At 38.5% G+C, this 20,917-nt stretch overlaps 1 protein-coding gene across 1 annotated transcript in view; it reads right to left on the bottom strand.

The window, feature by feature from the left end:
* IL1RAPL1 (interleukin 1 receptor accessory protein like 1) overlaps positions 1-20,917 on the bottom strand; it is a 339,537-nt gene that overhangs the window by 256,060 nt on the left and 62,560 nt on the right. The window contains exon 4 of the mRNA XM_060273627.1: positions 15,968-16,121. Within this exon, the coding sequence (XP_060129610.1) occupies positions 15,968-16,121 (154 nt within the window). The remainder of the gene's footprint in view (positions 1-15,967; positions 16,122-20,917) is intronic.

Raw genomic sequence — 20,917 nt, 5'->3', positions numbered from 1 at the left:
AAAAGCTAGAAGAACCCTTTGTACATGTGTTAAGTCCTGCAAATTTAACATCATTCATATGACAAGCACAACTTTAATGACTGGGAAGTTTGTTTTTTAGCATTACAGATTTTGGAGTGTGGAGAAATACTACCATTTTAAAATAAGAAGGAAGATAGGTAGGCATGTAGATAGCTATGAGTATGGGGAAAATAGGCTGTACGTCAAGACCCTTTGAACCCTTGGACCCAGCAGGTATTGAAATATAAGTTAGGCTGACTTCTTGATGAGGTGATTGCCTGGGTGATGGACCATTAAGGGGGTGGGAGGAAAGGGGTCTGTGTGAGATGGCAAATGGGTGGTGAGATGGCAACTTGTGGTTAGATAGAAGAATACCAGAGCTGAGGGCAGAGAGTTTTCAATGATGTGAGCTACAAGCAAGAGCAGTAAGCAAGAGAGACAGTAAGAGTGTTAATGTTGTGAACCCCTCCATTGTAGGCTCAGGTTGTATATGTGTGTAAATAAACCATATGTCATAAAGACACTTCAGTCTCCACTGTGCCTTATTAACTTGGAGCCCCTGGAATCTCACACCGCTCAGAGATTGGGGTTGCATGCAACAATATGTACATATATGTTCAAGTTTCCACTGAATTTGAACCACTCTCATACAATGCGAAGTCTAGTGAAAAAAGTGAAAAATGAAATTCTAAACCTTTTCCTGACTAGTACTAAAAATAACCACAGACTGTGAACTCAGCGTTCTTTCAAATATCAAGTTAGTTCAGTCTGATCTAGGCAAACTCCTTATTTAGGGACTTTTCCCAAATGTCGTTTGTTCTTTCTTGTGTCACGGGATCTATTTTGAATTTTGTTTCTCATGCACACACCTTCAGTCATTTTCTATGTGGCTTCTATCTTTATATTGTTCTTAACAGCACAACGAAGTGTAGAATCACTTAACATCAACCATGCCAAAGAGAGTTGTCCAGTCTAACATATTGTAAGTTGTTTGGCTGACGCGGGTGGGGAGACAACATAAACTGTACCACACACCAATCTTTTTCAGCTACGTGCTTTAAAAAGGAGTACAAAGATTGTGATAAAACAAACATTAGCAATATTGCTGAAACAGAAGGCAACAACATGGCCAGGATGGTGGGCAGAAACCCTCCTTCTCTCCTGAAAATTCAGGAACAGATACAGCCACCCGCCTACCATCCAACTGTGCTGTTATCATATTTGCTGCTTTAGCATTTCAGACAAAATCAACCTCAGGAGATCCTAAACTCAGCCAGTCTGTGGAATATAGAGGCATAGGAAGCTGCCTTATACTGAATCAAGCTATTGGTACAACTAGTTTAGTACTGTCAAGACTGACTGGCAGTGAGTCAACAGGTTTCTAGGCAGGTGACATTCCCTGCCCTACCTGGTGATGCTGGGGATTGAACCTTCTATGTGAAAAAAATATTGAGCTACAGCTGTTCTTGGGGACCACATCAGTCGGTGCTGATTATGTGATCATTGCATTCCTTTTTGAGATCTCAAAATCAGTTTTAACCTTTTACAGATTACTCCAATGTTCTTTATATATTATTTTGACAGTTAGCCATCGTGTCTTAATTTTAAATATGCCTACACTGATGGTAAAAGGATTGTCAATAATAAGAATTATAGACAACTAAGGCTGCAATTTAGTATATATTCTTTCTTGCTTGAGAGTAAGTACCATTGAACTCAGTGGGAATTGTGAGTAGACAAGCATAGGACTGTGCTGCAAAGCAATTTCCCACTCAATAGTGGTAATACATTTCTGTCATTCTAAAACTGCTGACCAGAGTAATTAAATATGACATTTTGCATGTATCCTTCACTAAAACATAAGTGTATGTGTGTGCCCCCCCCAGTTTAAATTAAAATTGGTGCCAATTACTCATGGAAAAGCCTGGCACAGCAGCCTACTTAGAAAGTAGTTCTTCAGTGTCAGGCTTTGTTTGATTGTTATGAACAGTGTTGGATAATTTAAAAAAAGCCTTAATATCTTGCACATATATCTGCGACATCAAATCAATTTTTATATACATAATTCATTTTGGAAAGATTTAGACATATTCATTGACCAAATTATTTTCCAATGCTATGCAGAGGGAGGGTAAAGTTGCCTCAAACATCATTTGTTTTTAACATGCCAATTCATTTAAATGCTGATTAATATGATGTTTTTTAATAACGTAGGCAGAACTAATTGGGTAAGAAAGACTCACATAAATGGCCTACCTTCATAGTTCCAGTATTAATATACACTATTTGACATGATGCTGGGTGCATGCATGTGAACTGGAACTCAATATGGAGAGGATGCAGAAGCATTTCTGTTACCAAGAGCAAGTGCAGAAATTGTTAGCAGAGCCATTTGAATAATGCAAGTCCGATTTCAGAGGGAAAACAAAACAATAATATTTAAGAAGAAATAAACCATAGGGGTTCTCTCTTTTAGTTAGATCATGCTTTGCTCATAGCAGGGATATTCAACAACTAAAACTTCAGAGGAAAACTCCCTCAAAACTGCACAGCTAATCAGAACTTGAGTTGCCTCAGCAAAGATAATGCCCTTCTGGCCGGTTGGCAGTCAATACCTCTCCTGCCCCATCCTCTTCATTCAGATTCAGGGGTGTAGGAAGGGGGGGTAGTGGGGTGGTCCACCCCGGGTGTCATCCCTGAGGGAGTGGTGACAAAATCCCCACGGGCGCAATCATCACCACGCCGGATGGCACCCCTGGCACAATTACAGCCACACCAGATTGCACCCCTGGTGCGATCATGGGTGCGATTGCTCCCGCCCCCGGGGGAATCGCCCCTCCCCCGGGTGCATGGCATGTGCGCCACCCTGGCTTTCAGAGCAGCTAGCTCCACTGCTGTCTGCATTGGCTGATTGTTAACAGAATTAACCTTTAGGTTACTAACTAGCGCTTAGGTTACTAACCCTAAGGATCCCTCTGTTGCACCTCAAGCAGAAACAGTTAGCCTGTTGGTTCCCATTAAGGATTTGGAATGGCATGTGAGAAAGTGCTGCCTCTTCCCAGCAAGAATTACCCTGCTTGCCTTAACCATGGTTAAGGCTTACATTAGAAACCAGGGTTTGAAAACCAGGTTCAATTCCTGGTTAACAGCAAACACATGGTTATTTGCTTTACACTTCCACTGACCCAGAAAGAGAATGGTAAGATAAAATAGATGAAATTCCGACTAAACAAAAGGAAGAACTATATGACTGTAGCAGCTGTGGGACAGTGGAACAGACTCCCACGAGAGGTGGTGGACGCTCCTTCCCTGGAGATTTTAAAGCAGAGGGTAACTGGCCTTCTCTCATGTATGATTTAATTAAATAGAAATATGAAAAGCTTCTTGCTTCTTTCCTTTTGGGATTTTTTTTTAAAAATTCATTTGCTTTTAAATACACATCTTAGTCTGAAATAGTCTAATGAAGGTAAGAAGGAAGCAACATTCAGATTCAAAGCGGGTTGACATGTTTTACATCAGCTCAATTTGAAAACATTTCCAAAATGAGTTGCATAAAGAAGTCCTTAATCATATTGATAGAGCCTCCACAGCAAAGAGCATAGTTTATGTCAGGCAACAAGCCTGACAATTTCTGGCTTTCAGTTTAAGCAAGATGCGGAGTGTTTATTGAAGTAAATTAAGCTCAAGAGTTGGCAGACACAACCGATCAAGGGTACTTCATAGGATTGTTGATTTAAACTAATAAAAACTGTTATAGAGTTGTACCTTAAGAACTGGCTAAGTTATTGTTATACCACATCTCATTTTTTTCATCTTATTACAGTAGTATTTAAATTCAAAGGAAATAGTAAAGAAGACACAATCACTTGCTACTCCAAAAACATCTGTAACTGCTTTTTCCAACTATGCAGAAATTACTTACTTTTCCACACCTATGTATAAGAAAATTAGTGTCTGATCATCAAGCATCATAAGAATCCTCATCAGGCCATCCACTGGATGTTTAAATACATGCAAGAAAGAATATGCAGTCTTGCACAATGGAATATAATTGTATGAATCATTCTATCATCTCAGTGAAGGGCAGCCTCTTGGAACCAACATGAGTTTTGTTGCCTTCAACATTTGTATGTGACAGAGTGACTTAACAGGGCCACCATTTAAAAAGCATCATTTCCCTACCTGACTCCTCCATCCTTCCATTCATCAACAGGTGTGAAGACAACTTCGAATAACAGTACAGTCATACCTTGGATCTCAAACGCCTTGGCTCCCGAACAAATCAGCTCCCGAACAATCAAAACTCAGAAGTTAGTGTTCTGGTTTTCGAACTTTCTTTTGGAAGCCAAACGTCCGACGGGATTTCCTTGGCTTCCGATTGGCTGCAAGAGCTTCCTGCAGCCAGTCTGAAGCCACGCTTTGGTTTCCAAACATTTTGGAAGTCGAACGGACCTTGGGGAACGGTTTCCATTTGACTTCCAAAGGAATGTCTGTACAGTGGAACCTCGGTTTATGAACACCTCGGTTTATGAATTTTCGGTTTATGAATGCCGCGGACCCATCTGGAATGGATTAATTCACTTTCCATTACTTTTAATGGGAAAGTTCACTTCAGTTTATGAACGCTTCAGTTTATGAACAGACTTCCGGAACCAATTACACCCATGTTTCAGTTTATGAACGCTTCAGTTTAAGTACTTCACGGACCCGTCTGGAACGGATTAATCAACTTTCCATTACTTTCAATGGAAAAGTTCGCTTCAGTTTATGAACGGTTACTCCGCGGACCGCCTGGAACGGATTAATCCACTTTCCATTACTTTCAATGGGAAAGTTCGCTTCAGTTTATGAACGCTTCAGTTTATGAACAGACTTCCGGAACCAATTGTGTTCATAAACCGAGGTACCACTGTATTCAGTATATTTTTTATAAAGAAGTGGTAGGTTAATTTATCTATAGAGCACAGACAGCAATAAAGCAAAGTTCCTTGGATATTTCTACCAATGTAGAACAAGTCCAGGGATCATTTGTAAGCGCCAAACTGATAGCTTGCCCTCTGTTACCTATTCCACATTCATTTTCCCTATGGAGATTACCAGCCAGGTTGCCAGTTAGTGCTAAATGTAACAGTGCCCCCCCCCTTTATAACAGTCTGGACTTTTGTCATCCCGGAATTAGAAAAAAGCAGCAAAGTGGATTTTTAAAGAGCAAACTGCCATTTGAGATTAGTATCGTTTGGTCACTATCAACCAGGATCAGTTTTGAACTGATGACCTATTGTTTAAAAGCTATTTTTTCCTATTAATCAAAGAGTTTTCTCTGATTCTGTTTTGGAGCTGGCTAGCCTGCAGGATGTACAACAATCTATGAAACTAAAGGTTAAAAACAAAATGGAGATTTGGGCAAATACCATTTATGAGAGATATGTATAATGCTGTACACATTGCATTGTAATTCTATAATAATGAAAAATTCCCATAATTATCCTCCTATTACTGCTCCCCATAGTTGTACTACTACCCAGTCTCTGCCATACGTTCCACTAATAAAAGAAAATAAGATATTACTCTCTAATATTTTTATGCAATAACAATAAAACATTATAATTAGTAATAATTGACAATCTTATTTTTTCTTTCACTGCAAATGGAGTAGAGTATTATTTTTTTATTGTTTTAGTATTTTTTCTTAAATAATATGATAGTGAAGATTACATTTTTTGAATCCTTCCCTTCCCTATCAATGATAAGTTAATGATAAGCTATACATGACTTAAAGCCATACAACCTATTTTGCTTCACTACAAGAACATATTTGGCCTGTTATCCATTTTCATGCATAGTTGTTGTTAGAGATGGACAAAACAAACATAATCTGGTACTTGTGCCTTACACACAAGTAGATCAGTGAGTCTATTCCTAAAGTCTGCATATGTGGGCAGCCATCTTTCCCCCCATGAAATGTCCCTGGTGGTCATTTAGTCATTTAACATCCAGTTTAATATAATTTTTGGAATGTAGATTCTTATTTCTATAAATAGAAATTAGCAAGTGGCATGAGGCTCTCTTTACATATTCTCATCAGCTATGATTCTAGGTGAGACTCAGTAAAATAAGCAGTGACTCCTTTCATAATTTCAGATAAAGTTCTACCCCCTCCCCAAGAAAGCAGCATAAAATGAGGGGAGGTATTTTGAAGAATTTTGGGAGTGGGGGTGACCCAGCCTTAATTTACATTGCTTTGGGGGCTTTGTTTTTTTTAGAGAAACACATTTTAGCAAGCACATAAAGCAAACAATAATATTTCTTTCCCTCTTGTTTACACAGGGTATTATAATATAGCTGTATAATATCTCATGTTGGAGCTAAAAGCATACACAGGATGTTTAGAATTAAACAAACATGTTATTTCTCTGTCTCCACTGAATAATCCATAAATGTATGTAAAAAGAAAACAAACCTTCATGATACACTGCCCTGGCTGTCACCAATTACGGCCATGATCCTTAGTATTTCAGGCCATCTTCACATGTCACAAATCTGTAACATTTCTGAGAGCTTGAGCATATGAGGATTCTGTGAAGGCTGATGTGCAGGGTGAGTCTTTTAAAAGAGGCCCCGTTGAATATGTGTACAGTGGTACCTCTGGTTAAGAACTTAATTCGTTCCGGAGGTCCGTTCTTAACCTGAAACTGTTCTTCTGTTCTTAACCTGAAGCACCACTTTAGCTAATGGGGACTCCCACTGCCGCTGCGCTGTCACCACCACAAGATTTCTGTTCTCATCCCGAAGCAAAGTTCTTAGCCCAAGGTACTATTTCTGGGTTAGCGGAGTTTGTAACCTGAAGCGTCTGTAACCTGAAGCATCTGTATCCCGAGGTACCACTGTACTCTGTATCCATGGGGCCTCTTTTAAAGGACTTGCCCTGTATAATTCTATGGATATGAAATCTTAAATGTAAACTATTTGTTTCTTCTTGAATAGTAGATTATGCCGGAGAGGGTAAATAGGTTTGGTATTTCTGTCTTTTATTTCATTTCAGAGGAATCACTGATATAGTGTACCTCGGGTTGCGGCCCGATCCGTTCTGGGGTGGTTCGCACCCCGAAAAGTCCACAACCTGAGCGGTGCTTTCACGCATGCGCGAAGGGCACAGAACGCTTCTGCGCATGCGTGCGCGGTGGAACCCGGAAGTAAACACTTCCAGGTCATTTGCATCCTGAAAAGACGCAACCCGCAGCAGACGCAACCTGGGGTATGGCTGTATACGTAATTACCATTTTGCATAGGGGTTACATTCCTGATCTCTGTGTGCATCAGTGGAGCCCATGGAAGCCCATACCACCCCCACCCCCAATTCTGGCCACTTCTGGGTTGCGGCAATCCGCATGTGCACAGTCACACACATACTGAATGCAGATAAAATTGTTGTTTCCTGTATATACATGTGTAATGCAGTCATGATAACTGAAGCACAAGCTGGAAAATTTTAACCAAATTCAGTGTGTACTGTGCAGGGCTTTTTCAGTACCAGTGCTGGGCTAGAAAGACATTATTATTTGTTTATTATTTTGGAATTTTGTTACATATCTTTTCAACAAACTGCCTGACTGAGGTGAAATTTCAAACACAAGAACTTAACTTCTGCACTGGTGTTGTGACATAAAAATATATGAATAAGATGTACTTGAAAACGCTCAATATGACCCGTGTAGGAGGCCTTGTAGTGTCCAGTCTCTGCAGCACTGTGTTCTGTGCACAGACAGGCTTCCTGGTCCAAGCTGAATGTTCTATTGACAGCATAGCATTGAATTACATGTATTGGTTGATTGATATAGTCAAAAGCCTGATAACTGTAAATGCAAAACATTGCAAAACTTGCAATACAGTCTTTGTATTGCTATACAGGAGCTTACTTTAAAAAGAAAAAATCACTGTTCCTGCGTCTTGTATTAATTTTCCTCCAGAACCAATTTAGAAATTCCATGCTTAAAAGAGGTAAGCACTGAGCAGTATCAGGGAAGGAAGAAGGGAGGAAGGTGCTGACAAAAAGAAAATTGACAGACATTTTTATATTTCAGCTTTCCAAAAGGCAGAAGAATATGAAGGAAATCCATTGATTTCTATCTGTCCTCAGTCTTATTTTCATGAATTCATATCTCTCATTTTAAAATTAATCCAGTTCTTGATATGAATTAAATGCACCAAATAGAGAAAAACTATTTTCTGGAATGAAAAATGTCACTGCTGGTTCCAATCTCTTCTCTGTATTCAAACAATTACCATGTATTATCAACCTCCCAACAGAAGAGCAAACTAATATGTGATATTGTTTTGCTATCCTATACCCAGGAGAAGTAAAAGTGAATACTGGGAGAAACACATAAAAGATTATATTATTTTAAATATTATAATACATTTTAGATATCTTCTCTCTTTAATAAGAAAACTTGTGGGGAAAATTTCCCAATATTTAGGGGAATTAGATTTAAAGAAAAGGGATTAAATACATAAAGTTTGCTTATAGTAAATCAATTAAATGATTTTTATTAGGATTTTAAATGCTACTAAATGCTTTATATCCCTCCATTATTAGCACTGTAGGTATAATTTAAAAGTTTACAGTATTCTATTGTTTCAGAAAATAAAAACTATCAAGCCATATCAGAGCAAAGGGCAGTAAAGTTTACACTCTATTCTATCTACAGACCAGGCGTACCACCCTGTTTCTGCATTAATCTATCAAACTAAAATAAAAACGGCATATAAATAAAATTAAAAATTGCATATAAATACATATTTAAATAACTAAGTTTAAATGCATTTTCTTTCAAACTAAGAATTTCTCAATGCATTTTCCTTTAAAATGTATGTTCTATTGTATGTTGGCACTTTTTAAAAGCTGAGAAACATGGTGGAATATTCAGGCAGTGCAAAAGCAAGGGGATAACTAAGTGCTCTTGTGCATGTTAGTCTGGGACCTGTGGATCAGTTCATGGTGGAATTCACAAAGATGAAATTCCTCAAGTATCCCTAAGGTCAGTCAAGATAAGTTCACAAGCTCAACACGAGAGAGAGAGAGAAAGAAAGAGGGAGAGGGAGAGAGAGAGAATCTTATGGTTTACTGCAAGAATCTCATAGAGAAAATCACAGCAGTGTCTTTCCCAGCTTTTAGAGAGCCGAAGCCAATGTCAGCAGACAGAAGTTTCACAATCTTTTTTAAAAAAATATCTGTGCTTGTGACTATCATTATGTCCTGTGCCAATTGATTTCACAGGTCAATTTTTAGCATTCAGACTAACTTAATAAAATACTCTGTTTATTCACAATTAACTCCAATATTTATTAAAAAAGAGGAAGGTATAAAGAAATCCTCTTCAGGTGTTCTTGGTTCTGGCTCAAGTAAATTTGTGTGTTGTGGGGTAGGGGCAGAAGGATGAGCATATTATAGCCCCCCTCCATCACTGTCCTGATCACATTTAATGAGTTGGAATACAACCTTCTGAAATGGGAAGCCGTCAGCACTTTAAGAAAATGAAGTTTCTAAAATATGTGCAGTCCTCCATTACCTACTTCAGATGGTCATCGTCCAGTTTGTGTAGAGTAACAAGAACAGCAATGAGGATTGGAAGTGGATCTAACATGTTCATCCATAAAGCACTCCCTCACACATGATTACTTAACACAGAATCAGAGCACCTGCAGAGATATTCTGGTTACAATCTAGTGAAAAAGCTCCATGTCTTCAGTGAAGGTTTGTTACTCTGACTTTACATTGTGACTTTCTTTTTCTTTTTCAAAATCATTGTATTAATAGTCATCAGTTCAGAGAAACCACTATTATCTTCTTACTACTTTTTTGCATCAAGCATATTATGTGTGTGTATGCATATTGTGTCAGTGTCATGGAAAAACCTAAGTAATTCATTTAATCATGTTTTCACATTGGATAAATCTCTATTCCTAAATTTTACAAGTGTTTGTGTAATCCCTATATTTGCATATTTATTGACATTTGCAAGATAGGAACTAAGTATGAACTGAGCAACCATGCTTACAAGTAAAAGATCAGCTTTGGATATGAGCAGCCTAGATACCTTGTTTATTAGAACACCATCTCATATTACTCCCTTAGGAGTATTCTGTACTCTGTGTACACCAATTATCCGAAGTTTCAAGGGAAGGGAGGGTAAATAATAAATGATACTGTAAGGACATTGCCGTTGAGTTTACCGTACTCTAGGGGAATGTAATATAAAAATTAAATCTCCTAATTCTGCCACTATAATAGGAAACATTAACATCAAATGTCACTTAACTGCATTTATGAAGGTTAGATAATAAGCATCGTGGGTACCTTAAGACTGAATTTATTTATTTTTTGTGGAATCTTATTCAACCAGGGGATCATTAGCAGAAGACATATTTTTCTTTCTACATAGGATGCTTCTAAAATATCCTCATCCAAATTTCTTCCTGCCGTTTGGAATTCCGAAGCACCTGCTCTTGTTTGAAAACTGGAACCGATTAATTAGGAATCCTCCATTCAGCCCCACCTCCACAATTTTGTAGATTCAGACTGTACATACACTGCTTGCCTCAGCTTTGAGTTATGCAGTGGTAGCAAACAAACAAAATGTAATGCTTCCATGATATCTAAAATAGACATTTCTTCCAACTACAATGATATCTTACACCCATTTCAAGCCCATATAGATCTGGTCTCTGAAACAATGAATTAGTTTTGTTCGGCATTTACTGATAGGCAGGTTGGTTAAACACTACCCAAAATGGCAACTTTGTATTCCAGAACATCAGGTTGGTCTTTGGGTGGTGTTTTGTCAATGCACATATATACTATTAGTAAAGGACTGAACAAAAGGAATCCATTTAATTGTGCATATAGTTCTATCAAGATCACTTTTTTGCATGTTCTATCAATATAAACATTATTAATATAAAGGATAATATGCAAAATTTGCACAATCGGTTTCCTTGGTTAATCAAAGGGGAAGGACATCTTTATATGTTGAAAGTATGTTAGCAGTTTGAATGTACTTATTAAAATTATTAGCTTATATTGACTTCATACTGTCGATACTACTAGGAGTGAATAAGACACTCACATTATGAAAGACAGAGTTTATTTAGTGGAAAATCAATTTAGAGGATGATTGGATGTATGCTTTAATTGAGATTCCTGCATTGCAGGGGATTGGACTAGATGTTTCATGGGTCCCCTTCCAACTCTACAATTCTATGATTCTATTACTGGACTATTTCTGCTTGTCTAACTATCATATCACATATTTGTTTGATACATTGTCAGGGAGACTTTTATTACAACTTCTATTGCACCATGTTTCCTAGGTCCCTGGGATGAGATTAAGCACTGCAGATAAAGATGGTACAAATCTATTTTTTGAAGCTATTAAAAGCCTATTGGAATATCTAGAGCACAGAATGTCTTGATCAAAATGAAGCTTTGGAAGCATTCATTGTGCTGCCGCTCATTGGGGTGGAAGGGAAAAATTTAGCTGTTCCTCATCTTGCTAATCCAGGAATCTAGACACAAATAGGAAGATTAAAAGGCTAGGAAGCAGAATATAAAGGACAATGCTAAATAGCTAGATTATGAAAGGTGCAAGGGACAAAAAGTAAGTTTTGATTTCTTATTTTAAGGTAAAAGATATAGAGTATGAATGTTATACTAGGTTTTTTGTATGCCCATTTAGAAGCTAGACACTGGTAGAAGAGTATAGAGTTCTATACCAAGCTCCATAGAGACATTCATCTCACTCTCACCACTTTGATTATGAAGCAAAGTGTAGGGTAAAGCCATGACCAAAACTGGACAGATTTAAACTAGACTGGGATTAAAAATATTTGCATTTCAAATAGCAAATTTAAATGGCAGTACTCTGGCGATTCTCTTGGTGTTTTAGAATTTTGATGGCTGCAGGACTGCATTTACCTTAACACTACAAGGTGACTGAGGCTACTGCATGTATTCCAGGTCACAAATTCCAGGTCAGTCACAAACACACAACTCTGATTCATCTTCTCGTTTATCTGTCAGGCTTTGAAACTGTGGGTGAATGTTGCATTTAATAGCCTCTGTGTAGTTCTGCTTCACATGTGTAGTGATGCTTCACATGCTAACATTTATTAGCTGCCAACAACCTTTAATTATAATGGCCACTGAAATATCTCTCAATTAAGTCACATCATTTAATAGCAGTTCAGAAAATGCTCCTGCCATAGAAAAAGGGGAAATTTAATTCTTGATCTACAGCTTTTCTGTTTCCTTTATAAAAGTGTGTAAACTTCTGTGACATTTAATGCAGCACATTTAGGCAACATAATATGTAATAAATGGAAAGTGATCTTTTAAAGCTCTTACAAGTTAAATACAACTGTATCTAGCTGGAGTCATATTGTTACAAGTCATCACACTTTATCTTTCCCATTTACAGTTATGACTACTGTTTCTTTAGTGAGAAAGCAATATTCCTCTGCCCTAATAGTGTAATTTATTATCAGCCAAGAAGATTTCAAGGCAATCTGAATTTTATTACGCTTTCAATATATTTACATTAAAGATGCCTTGATAGTATATTGCTGCAGACAAGTAGCAACGTATTATCATCAGGGGGAGGGGGTATAATTTCCCTTCAGCAAAGATATGTTAGTGTTCCATACATAATACTGAATTTAGCTATATACCTAAGAACATTATGTCAAAACCATTCTATCTAAAGGTGTCTTAGAAGAAAGTAAAGGTGCACAAAATTCAACATTTCAGCTAGATAAATTGAAAATAAATGTAAATGCTGAAGGATCACTGCTGACCCATTAATATAAAAGGACATTTATAGCAACCCCTTCTTCTCCTTTTAATCTGGCTGTCATAGAGATGCATGAAAATGAATATAATACAACTAGGACTTCCTTGATCATTTTACTCAGGCTGTGTGCCCTGTAATTATATGAAACATTTCTCTCTTAAAGATTACCAGATGTGTACTTGATTTATTGTTGCACTCCTTCATAGAAATATAAGATGGCCATGCTGAATCACGCACCAGATCCTTCCAGCCAAATAGCCTATTTTCTGACAGTAATCCTCCTCTAGAAACCTCAGAAGTGTGTGGAAACCATTCGCCACAGCTTCTGACATTCAGAAGCATGCCAACTCTAAATATGAAGATTTCCCATTTGCTGTAGAGGTTATTGTTGCAGGTTGAGGCTGCTACAACGGTTAGAGAATCAGTGGGACATGGGTTCATATCTCTACTTGGTGAGAACCTGAAGGGGTGACCTTGAGGCAGCCACTATCTGGTAGTCTAGCAAACCTCACAAGGATAAAATGTGTGGGAGATCACTCATGTATGCCACCCAGAATTCCTTGGATAAAGGGTGGGATCAAAAATAAATAATTGATAGTTTTAAAATGTTAATAGACAAACAAATGTTTAAAGTTTATCTAAAGCGACTTTTCTATCTTCTCCCAGCTGCTTGGGAAAGGCCTGCAAGAATGTTTAAATAACTCAGTCACACAGGCGAGGTCCCATTCCATCAGTTTTGGCACTTCCAATTCTATGAGAAAAGAACTATGTAATTAGTCTCTGCAGGAGCTGTTTGTGAATATATAGAATCCATGCAGCTGGAGAACATTGTAGATACATTTATAAATCAAACAACAGTAGTAGGCTTAAGTACCAAAGTGAAGTAGCTTGTTGAACAAGTAACATTTCAGTATTCACAAATGCTAACCTGCACTTGGATGTTGCAGGTGACTGCTTACAAAGGATTTAGACTATGTCTAAAATACCCAAAGTTAAATGACCAGTTCTTTGATCTTTCTAGAAATGTGTGTATTTGTATTTTTTTGGGGGGGGAGGGAGGAGTGATCATACTTGTATCTACCACCCAAATCAATATACCATATTTTTATTTTTCTATCTATAAGATGCCACCATATATAAGATGTCCCCTATTTTGGGGGGCTCAGATTTAAGAAAATGGGGGGAGATGGCCCCGTGTATAAGATGCCCCCTAATTTTTGACATTATTTTAAAGGGAAAAAACCTAGTCTTATACACGGAAAAATACGGTATATAATGAATATCTACTTGAAGATATCAATGCATACAATCTGGGATTCAGAACAACAAAAACCACCATCACTGGATGTTCTTCATCTCCATGCTGAACAGCACAGGAGGAAGGACCAAGACCCCAAGGTTGCATGCTTCTCCTTCAATGTCTGCCCATACACCACAGGTGTCTGTAGCAAGGGGGCCTTTGCACATCTCGTTGCATGCAAGAAAACCTCCTGTATACAGCTTCCTATATATGTGCAAAGGCTCCTTTGCTTCAGACAACCATGCTATGCACACATATGCCATACCAGGCATGCCCAGGGTCATAAGTGGGGCTGCTCAGGTATTCAAGACAGGAGTGAATAACAACAGAACTGGGCCAAATAGACTGAATAAGCAGAGAGTCAAATTCTAACTCATGCATGCGCTCGACAAAGAACATTCTCCCCAGGCTTAAGTTGTGATGATGATAAACCGGCATGGATCTATATTTCTTAAGTTACGTGAATGATTTAAACATAATCATTATAAATTTGACACGATATAACATCACAATAAACTTTTCATATACATCTCAACCAGGAATAAATCACAACTATTAATTCCTTTAAAAAGAAAGAAAGATTGAATATATTGGGAGAACTCATTTTCCATGTGTGTGTGGGTTTTTTTATAAAAAAAAAAACAGATCACTTCACCACTATATCAGTAGTTTATCTCATTGGACGTTACTGCTGTACAAACACCTGAGCAAACAAGATTTAGGACACCAAAGGAAAAGTAAAATTGGTGAAACTGCAGCAGCATGGTCAGCGCAGGGTTTGAAGCAGTGCCAAAACAATTTGCCACAGCCCTTCCTCTCATTTTGTGCAGAGTGAAATAAAACAGTCCAAAATAACAGAGAGCAGAAAGGTTCAGAAAAAGGAGTTTATGCATATTTATTTTATTTTACTTGCCTACTCCCTCCTTTTATGTCTCCATTGTTCCAGTCTTTATCAGATAGCAAACTTTCAGTACTTCACCATTTCCTGCCATAAGCTCCTTATTTTGTTAATTTGCTAAAATAAATGTTAGCAATCTTATCCAATAATAAAATAATTATAGAAATAATATTTTAATTGCTATTTTAACTGAATACTATCTAGAAATAGAGAGCTGAAGAATGTTGAAAAAGTATTAGAACATTTTTTAAGATGAAAAGACTCCTATGATATACTTATGTCAGAACAAACAGTAGTTCTTTATGGAATGAAAAACTTACCAGAAAGTTTTTAAGTCCTCCTCCTTATTCCCACAATGGGTTTTCTTGATGGAACTCAAGGAAATCAAGTATTTAATATACACAAAATTACTCCATCAAGCAATATGTGACACCAATGTTTGAATACTCATACTCAATAGAAATATGGCCAGTATAAAAAGCACCTGAATTATTTATTCCACCCCAACTATATTCCTGGATGTGAGTTGTTATGTTTGTGATTATGCATACATTGGTTAATACCTTTACTTAGAATATTGTTTTGAGTCACCAGAGATATGCTTCTCCATCATGCAATTTTTCTGATTATACAAACCTGTTCTACAACAGCTTTCATACTTCAATGGCATTAATTTCAGGACACAAACTCACAAAGACCTTCTAGAACTCTTTTTACTTCGCCTTAAAGAGAGTGAACTACCTGCAACTCTTGTAAACAGATTCAAGCCCATTTCAGACTTTTAGAATGCTGCAAAACCACACTAAGAAACCTAACAATTGAAAAAAAGCAACCATATCAGCAAAAATGGAAAACTAGTGAGAGATCCAAAATAAGACCTTTCCTCATTGTCAAAAATGAATACTGGGAATCTCTGATTACCTGTAACTGTTAATTCTGTAGTTCTTCTGACAAAAAACATTCCATATTTTAATTCACATGTGTAATTTCCAATGTCATCTTCTCTGACCTCCTGGATAACAAGAACATCCTTCTTGAATATGATGCTTGGCCTCCAGGTTGTGACTTGGCATTCCTGTGCAAAGATAATTACAGTGCCTCAGTGACTACAGTCCTTGTACTTAAATCTGAAAGGCGGATTCATTTCCAAAATAGCAAGCTTTTAGAAAGGTGGCCCCAAACCAAAAAAAGTTCATTAGTTCTGTAAACTAGAAACTATTTTGGATCACGTTCACAGCTTTTGAAGGCGCTTGATTTCAGTTTTTCGCATAAAACTATGCACCTAATTTGGCCAAGAGGGGCTTATTGTGCATGTTTTGTATTTGCCCAATAGCCAAGCTGAGATGGCTAATGGTTCGTAGGTACTAGGGAAAATTGCAATGTGGACTGTTAAGGAGCAAGGCTTCGCCTCTGTGGATGGACACTCCTTTCCATTTCAGTTTTTGTGATTTATTTTTAAAGCATGAAAAAGTTGGACTTAAGATGAATGAATTTTATAATAATACTAATACTACTACTACTAATAATAATTTATTATTTATACCGCGTCCATCTGGCTGAGTCTCCCCAGTGACTCTGGCTAAGTCTCGCCAGCTACTCTGAGCGGCTCCCAATCGAATATTAAAACAATACAGCATTAAATATTAAAAGCTTCCCTAAACAGGGCTGCCTTCAGATGTCTTCAGGATAGCTGCTTATTTCCTTGACATCTGATGGAAGGATGTTCTACAGGGCGGGTGCTGCTACCGAGAAGCTCTCTGTCTGGTTCCCCGTAACCTCACTTCTCGCAATGAGGGAACCGCCAGAAGGCCCTCTGTGCTGGATCTCAGTGGGGGTGGAGACGCTCCTTCAGGTATACAGGACCAAGGCCATTTAGGGCTTTAAAGGTCAACACCAACACTTTGAATTGTGCTCAGAAACGTACTGGCAGCCAGTGTAGATCTCTCAGGACCGGTGTTATATAGTCTCGGCGGCCGCTCCCAGTCACCAGTCTAGCTGCCACATTCTGGATTAGTTGCAGTTTCCGGGTCACCTTTAAAGGTAGCCCCACGTAGAGCGCATTGTAGTAATCCAAGCAGGAGATAACCAGAGCACGCACCACTCTGGCGAGACAGTCCGCAGGCAGGTAGGGTCTCAGCCTGCGTACCAGATGGAGCTGATAGACAGCTGCCCTGGACACAGGGAGTCCTCAACACCTGCCCGCCCCCTGTCCCCCACAAACAGTACTTCTGTCTTGTTAGGATTCAACCTCAATCCATTAACCGCCATCCATCCTCCAACTGCCTCCAGGCACTCACACAGGACATTCACCGCCCTCACTGGTTCTGATTTGAAAGAGAGGTAGAGCTGGGTATCATCCGCATACTGATGAACACCCAGCCCAACCCCCCTGATGATCTCTCCCAGCGGCTGCATATAGATGTTAAAAAGCATGGGGGAGAGGACAGAACCCTGAGGCACCCCATAAGTGAGTGCCCAGGGGTCTGAACACTCATCCCCCAATGCCACTTTCTGGACACGGCCTCAGAGAAAGGAGCGGAACCACTGTATAACAGTGCCCCCAGCTCCCAGCCCCTCTAGACGGTCCAGAAGGATGTTATGGTTGATGGTGTCAAAAGCCACTGAGAGATCCAGAAGAACTAGGAAACAGCTCTCACCTTTGTCCCTAGCTCGCCGGAGATCATCGACCAGCGTGACCAAGGCAGTTTCAGTCCCATGGTGAGGCCTGAATCCCAACTGGAAGGGATCCAAATGGTCCGCTTCTTCCAGGCGTACCTGGAGTTGTTCAGCAACCAACCGCTCAATCACCTTGCCCAGGAATGGCAGATTTGAGACTGGGTGATAGTTGGTTATCTCTCGCTTGGATTACTGCAATGCACTCTAAGTGAGGCTACCTTTGAAGGTGACCCGGAAACTACAACTTATCCAGAATGTGGCAACTAGACTGGTGACTGGGAGCGGCCGCTGAGACCACATAACACCGGTCTTGAAAGACCTACATTGGCTCCCAGTATGTTTCCGAGCACAATTCAAAGTGTTGGTGCTGACCTTTAAAGCCCTAAACGGCCTCGGTCCAGTATACCTGAAGGAACGTCTCCACCCCCATCGTTCTGCCCGGACACTGAGGTCCAGCGCCGAGAGCCTTCTGGAGGTTCCCTCACTGCGAAAAGCAAAGCTACAGGGAACCAGGCAGAGGGCCTTCTTGGTAGTGGCACCCGCCCTGTGGAACACCCTCCCATTAGAGGTCAGAGAGATAAACAACTACCTGACATTTAGAAAATACCTAAAGGCAGCCCTGTTTAGGAAAGTTTTTAATCTGTGATATGTGATGTATTTTAATGTTTGTTGGAAGCCACCCAGAGTGGCAGGGGAAGCCCAGTCAGATGGGTGGGGTATAAATTTATTATTATTATTATTATTATTATTATTATTATTATTATTATTATATTGGCTGGGTCTAATCAGGAGCATTTGTCCTCCAAAACAGGAGCAACCGGTGAAGTGTAAAGGGTGGAGTTATGTTACCTGGCTTCCCAACATGGCAGTCGGTGCCGGTAACCAAGAGGGAGAAGGGGAGCTCTGAGCAATCCAACATTCCTGATGTTGCACCTGCAGTGTTCAGTCTCCTCACTGCCTCTCCTTCCCAGCAACTTCCACATGGGTATGAGGTACTTAAGCAGTGGGAAATCTTCAGAATTATTTATTATATTTCTCTTTGTATTCTGAGCCGAGGGTGATATTTATTCTGAATTTTTCAAGTAAGATACCCAATGGTGATAATTAAGCAAAAATCACACATTTGCTGTCTATGACAAATTTGTGACAGTCGTGAGATTTGCAGTGGCCAAAAAGCAAAAGAGGAATTTTATTGACATTAATATGGTGAACTGCAAAGATTTAATTTGATTTTTTAAAAAACATATTAGTTCCTTTAGCCTTTTGTATTTTAACATTTTTAAACTTCTGTATACTATTATTATGGGCATATTTTAATGTAAAGATATATTTAGCTTGATGTTGTTCTTTAATATTGTACTAGTGTGGTTGATATGACCATGATAGTCAAACAACAACAATAAATTACACCCCATAAACTAAACCTTCACATTGGGAACCCAGGCAAACAATGCTGCCCTAATCCTGTGCTGCCCCACCAGCTGCTATTTCTCCAAAATATGCAATTTTTATTGTGTTCTAATCCATTTCCCCTTAAAATTCACATTTGTATTCATTTCCCCCATAAACGTGTATCTATTTTGTGAAACTGTGTTGTAGAATTCAGAAAAGTACATAATCTGACTGACATAAATATGGGACTGATGAATTAAGTCAGTTTACTTCAAAATGTGGGCAGAACTTTTTTGTGTCAATCTGTATTATCCACAAAGGTATCATGTAGCCTCATTTGGATTGTATTAATGGGAGAAGACTAGTTTTAGATCAATATCATGCTGATTTGATGCAGGACCAAGTAATCTGATAACCATGGATTATACAATCTATGGGTCACTTGTTCTAAGAAACAAAAGTGTTTTTTAAAGCAACAAAGTTTTTTAAAGCTTTATATCAGCTTTCTCTTTGGTGAAGTGCTGCTAATTTGGGCTGATTATGTAATATCTGAAAGTGCCTTAGGAAACATCTTGAGGTACTTTATGATTTTGCAAACATGCTGAGCCACCATAATGCTAACTTATTTTCCATTAGATAGAAAAAGCTCAAAGAACTCATCACCATGACAACAGTTTGGATACCAGTCAGAGATTTCACATCCCTGAAAAGGTTAGAAAGTTCCTTGTACATTAACATTACAGTTGGGACTTCTGTACTAAGAGTGAAAGGAATATGCTTTATAGTCAAGCAGACAGCAGTTAGCATTGACATCTTTTTCCTGACAGGGCTCCTGGGCTGTGTGACATGCAGAAATACAAATGGTAAAAATTTACTCATGACTGCTTCTCTCTTCCAGAGAAGGCTTTACCTGATGAGTTACTTCTAGATAGGCAGCTGTTAAGTACACAATTATCAAAAGCAACAAAGGGAAAATATAGCTAATCTTGGGGAAGAGCAGAAATATCTAGTGGAATAGTCTCTACTTTAAAAAAAATATCTAATTTATTTGTTTAAAGGATTTATAATCCACTTTTTGAGCATGCAATATATGTGAAATGCAATATAAGCCAAATGTAATATAAAACCATTTAACATATTCACTAATAATACACTAGCCTAGAAGCCAGCACACAATATACAATCAAACACGAGAAATGCAAATTCAGGAGATGTTGGCACAGCACCCCCAGTTTATGATCCAGCTTATATTACACATCAGAGGCCTTAGTGAAAAGGTAGGTCTTCAAGGCCCACTTAATTGTTATAAGGAAGGGGGCATGCCTAACCATAAAAGGAAATGAATTCCATTATTGCAGGACCACTGCCAAGATGGCCCTGTTACAAGTGCCTGCCAGCCTAATTATCTTCACCTAATTGTCATTCATAAGTAGAATGATTAATGCCTTAATTATATCAGGAAAAGCAAAATATAAGGTGTCACTAATGTAATACCATTTATGAAATTACACAACTATTCACGCTGAAGTAAGGACCAGCATTTGTTTTGGAACTCTTACATGAATCTTAAATAAACTTCACTCTTTAAAGTTAAATATAGTTGGAAAACCCTTTTAACAAACAGTGCAGTTTGAAATTTTGCACTGCTTTGCTTTTTGGAAGTACATTAATTTGAATGCATTTATTTTTCAGTGCTACAGGAGATTTTGAACACTATAATCCTTAAAACCAGCTTCTGCCAACCTATGACAGCATGGAGCCACCCACCCTTTGTCCTTGTGCTGGAATGTGCACAGAGGAGGG

The sequence above is a fragment of the Zootoca vivipara genome, chromosome 4 (genome assembly GCF_963506605.1).
Source record: "Zootoca vivipara chromosome 4, rZooViv1.1, whole genome shotgun sequence".
Classification (NCBI taxonomy): Eukaryota; Metazoa; Chordata; class Lepidosauria; order Squamata; family Lacertidae; genus Zootoca; species Zootoca vivipara.
The sequence above is the reverse complement of the archived record's forward strand: the minus strand, read 5'-3'. Positions and strand labels throughout refer to the sequence as shown.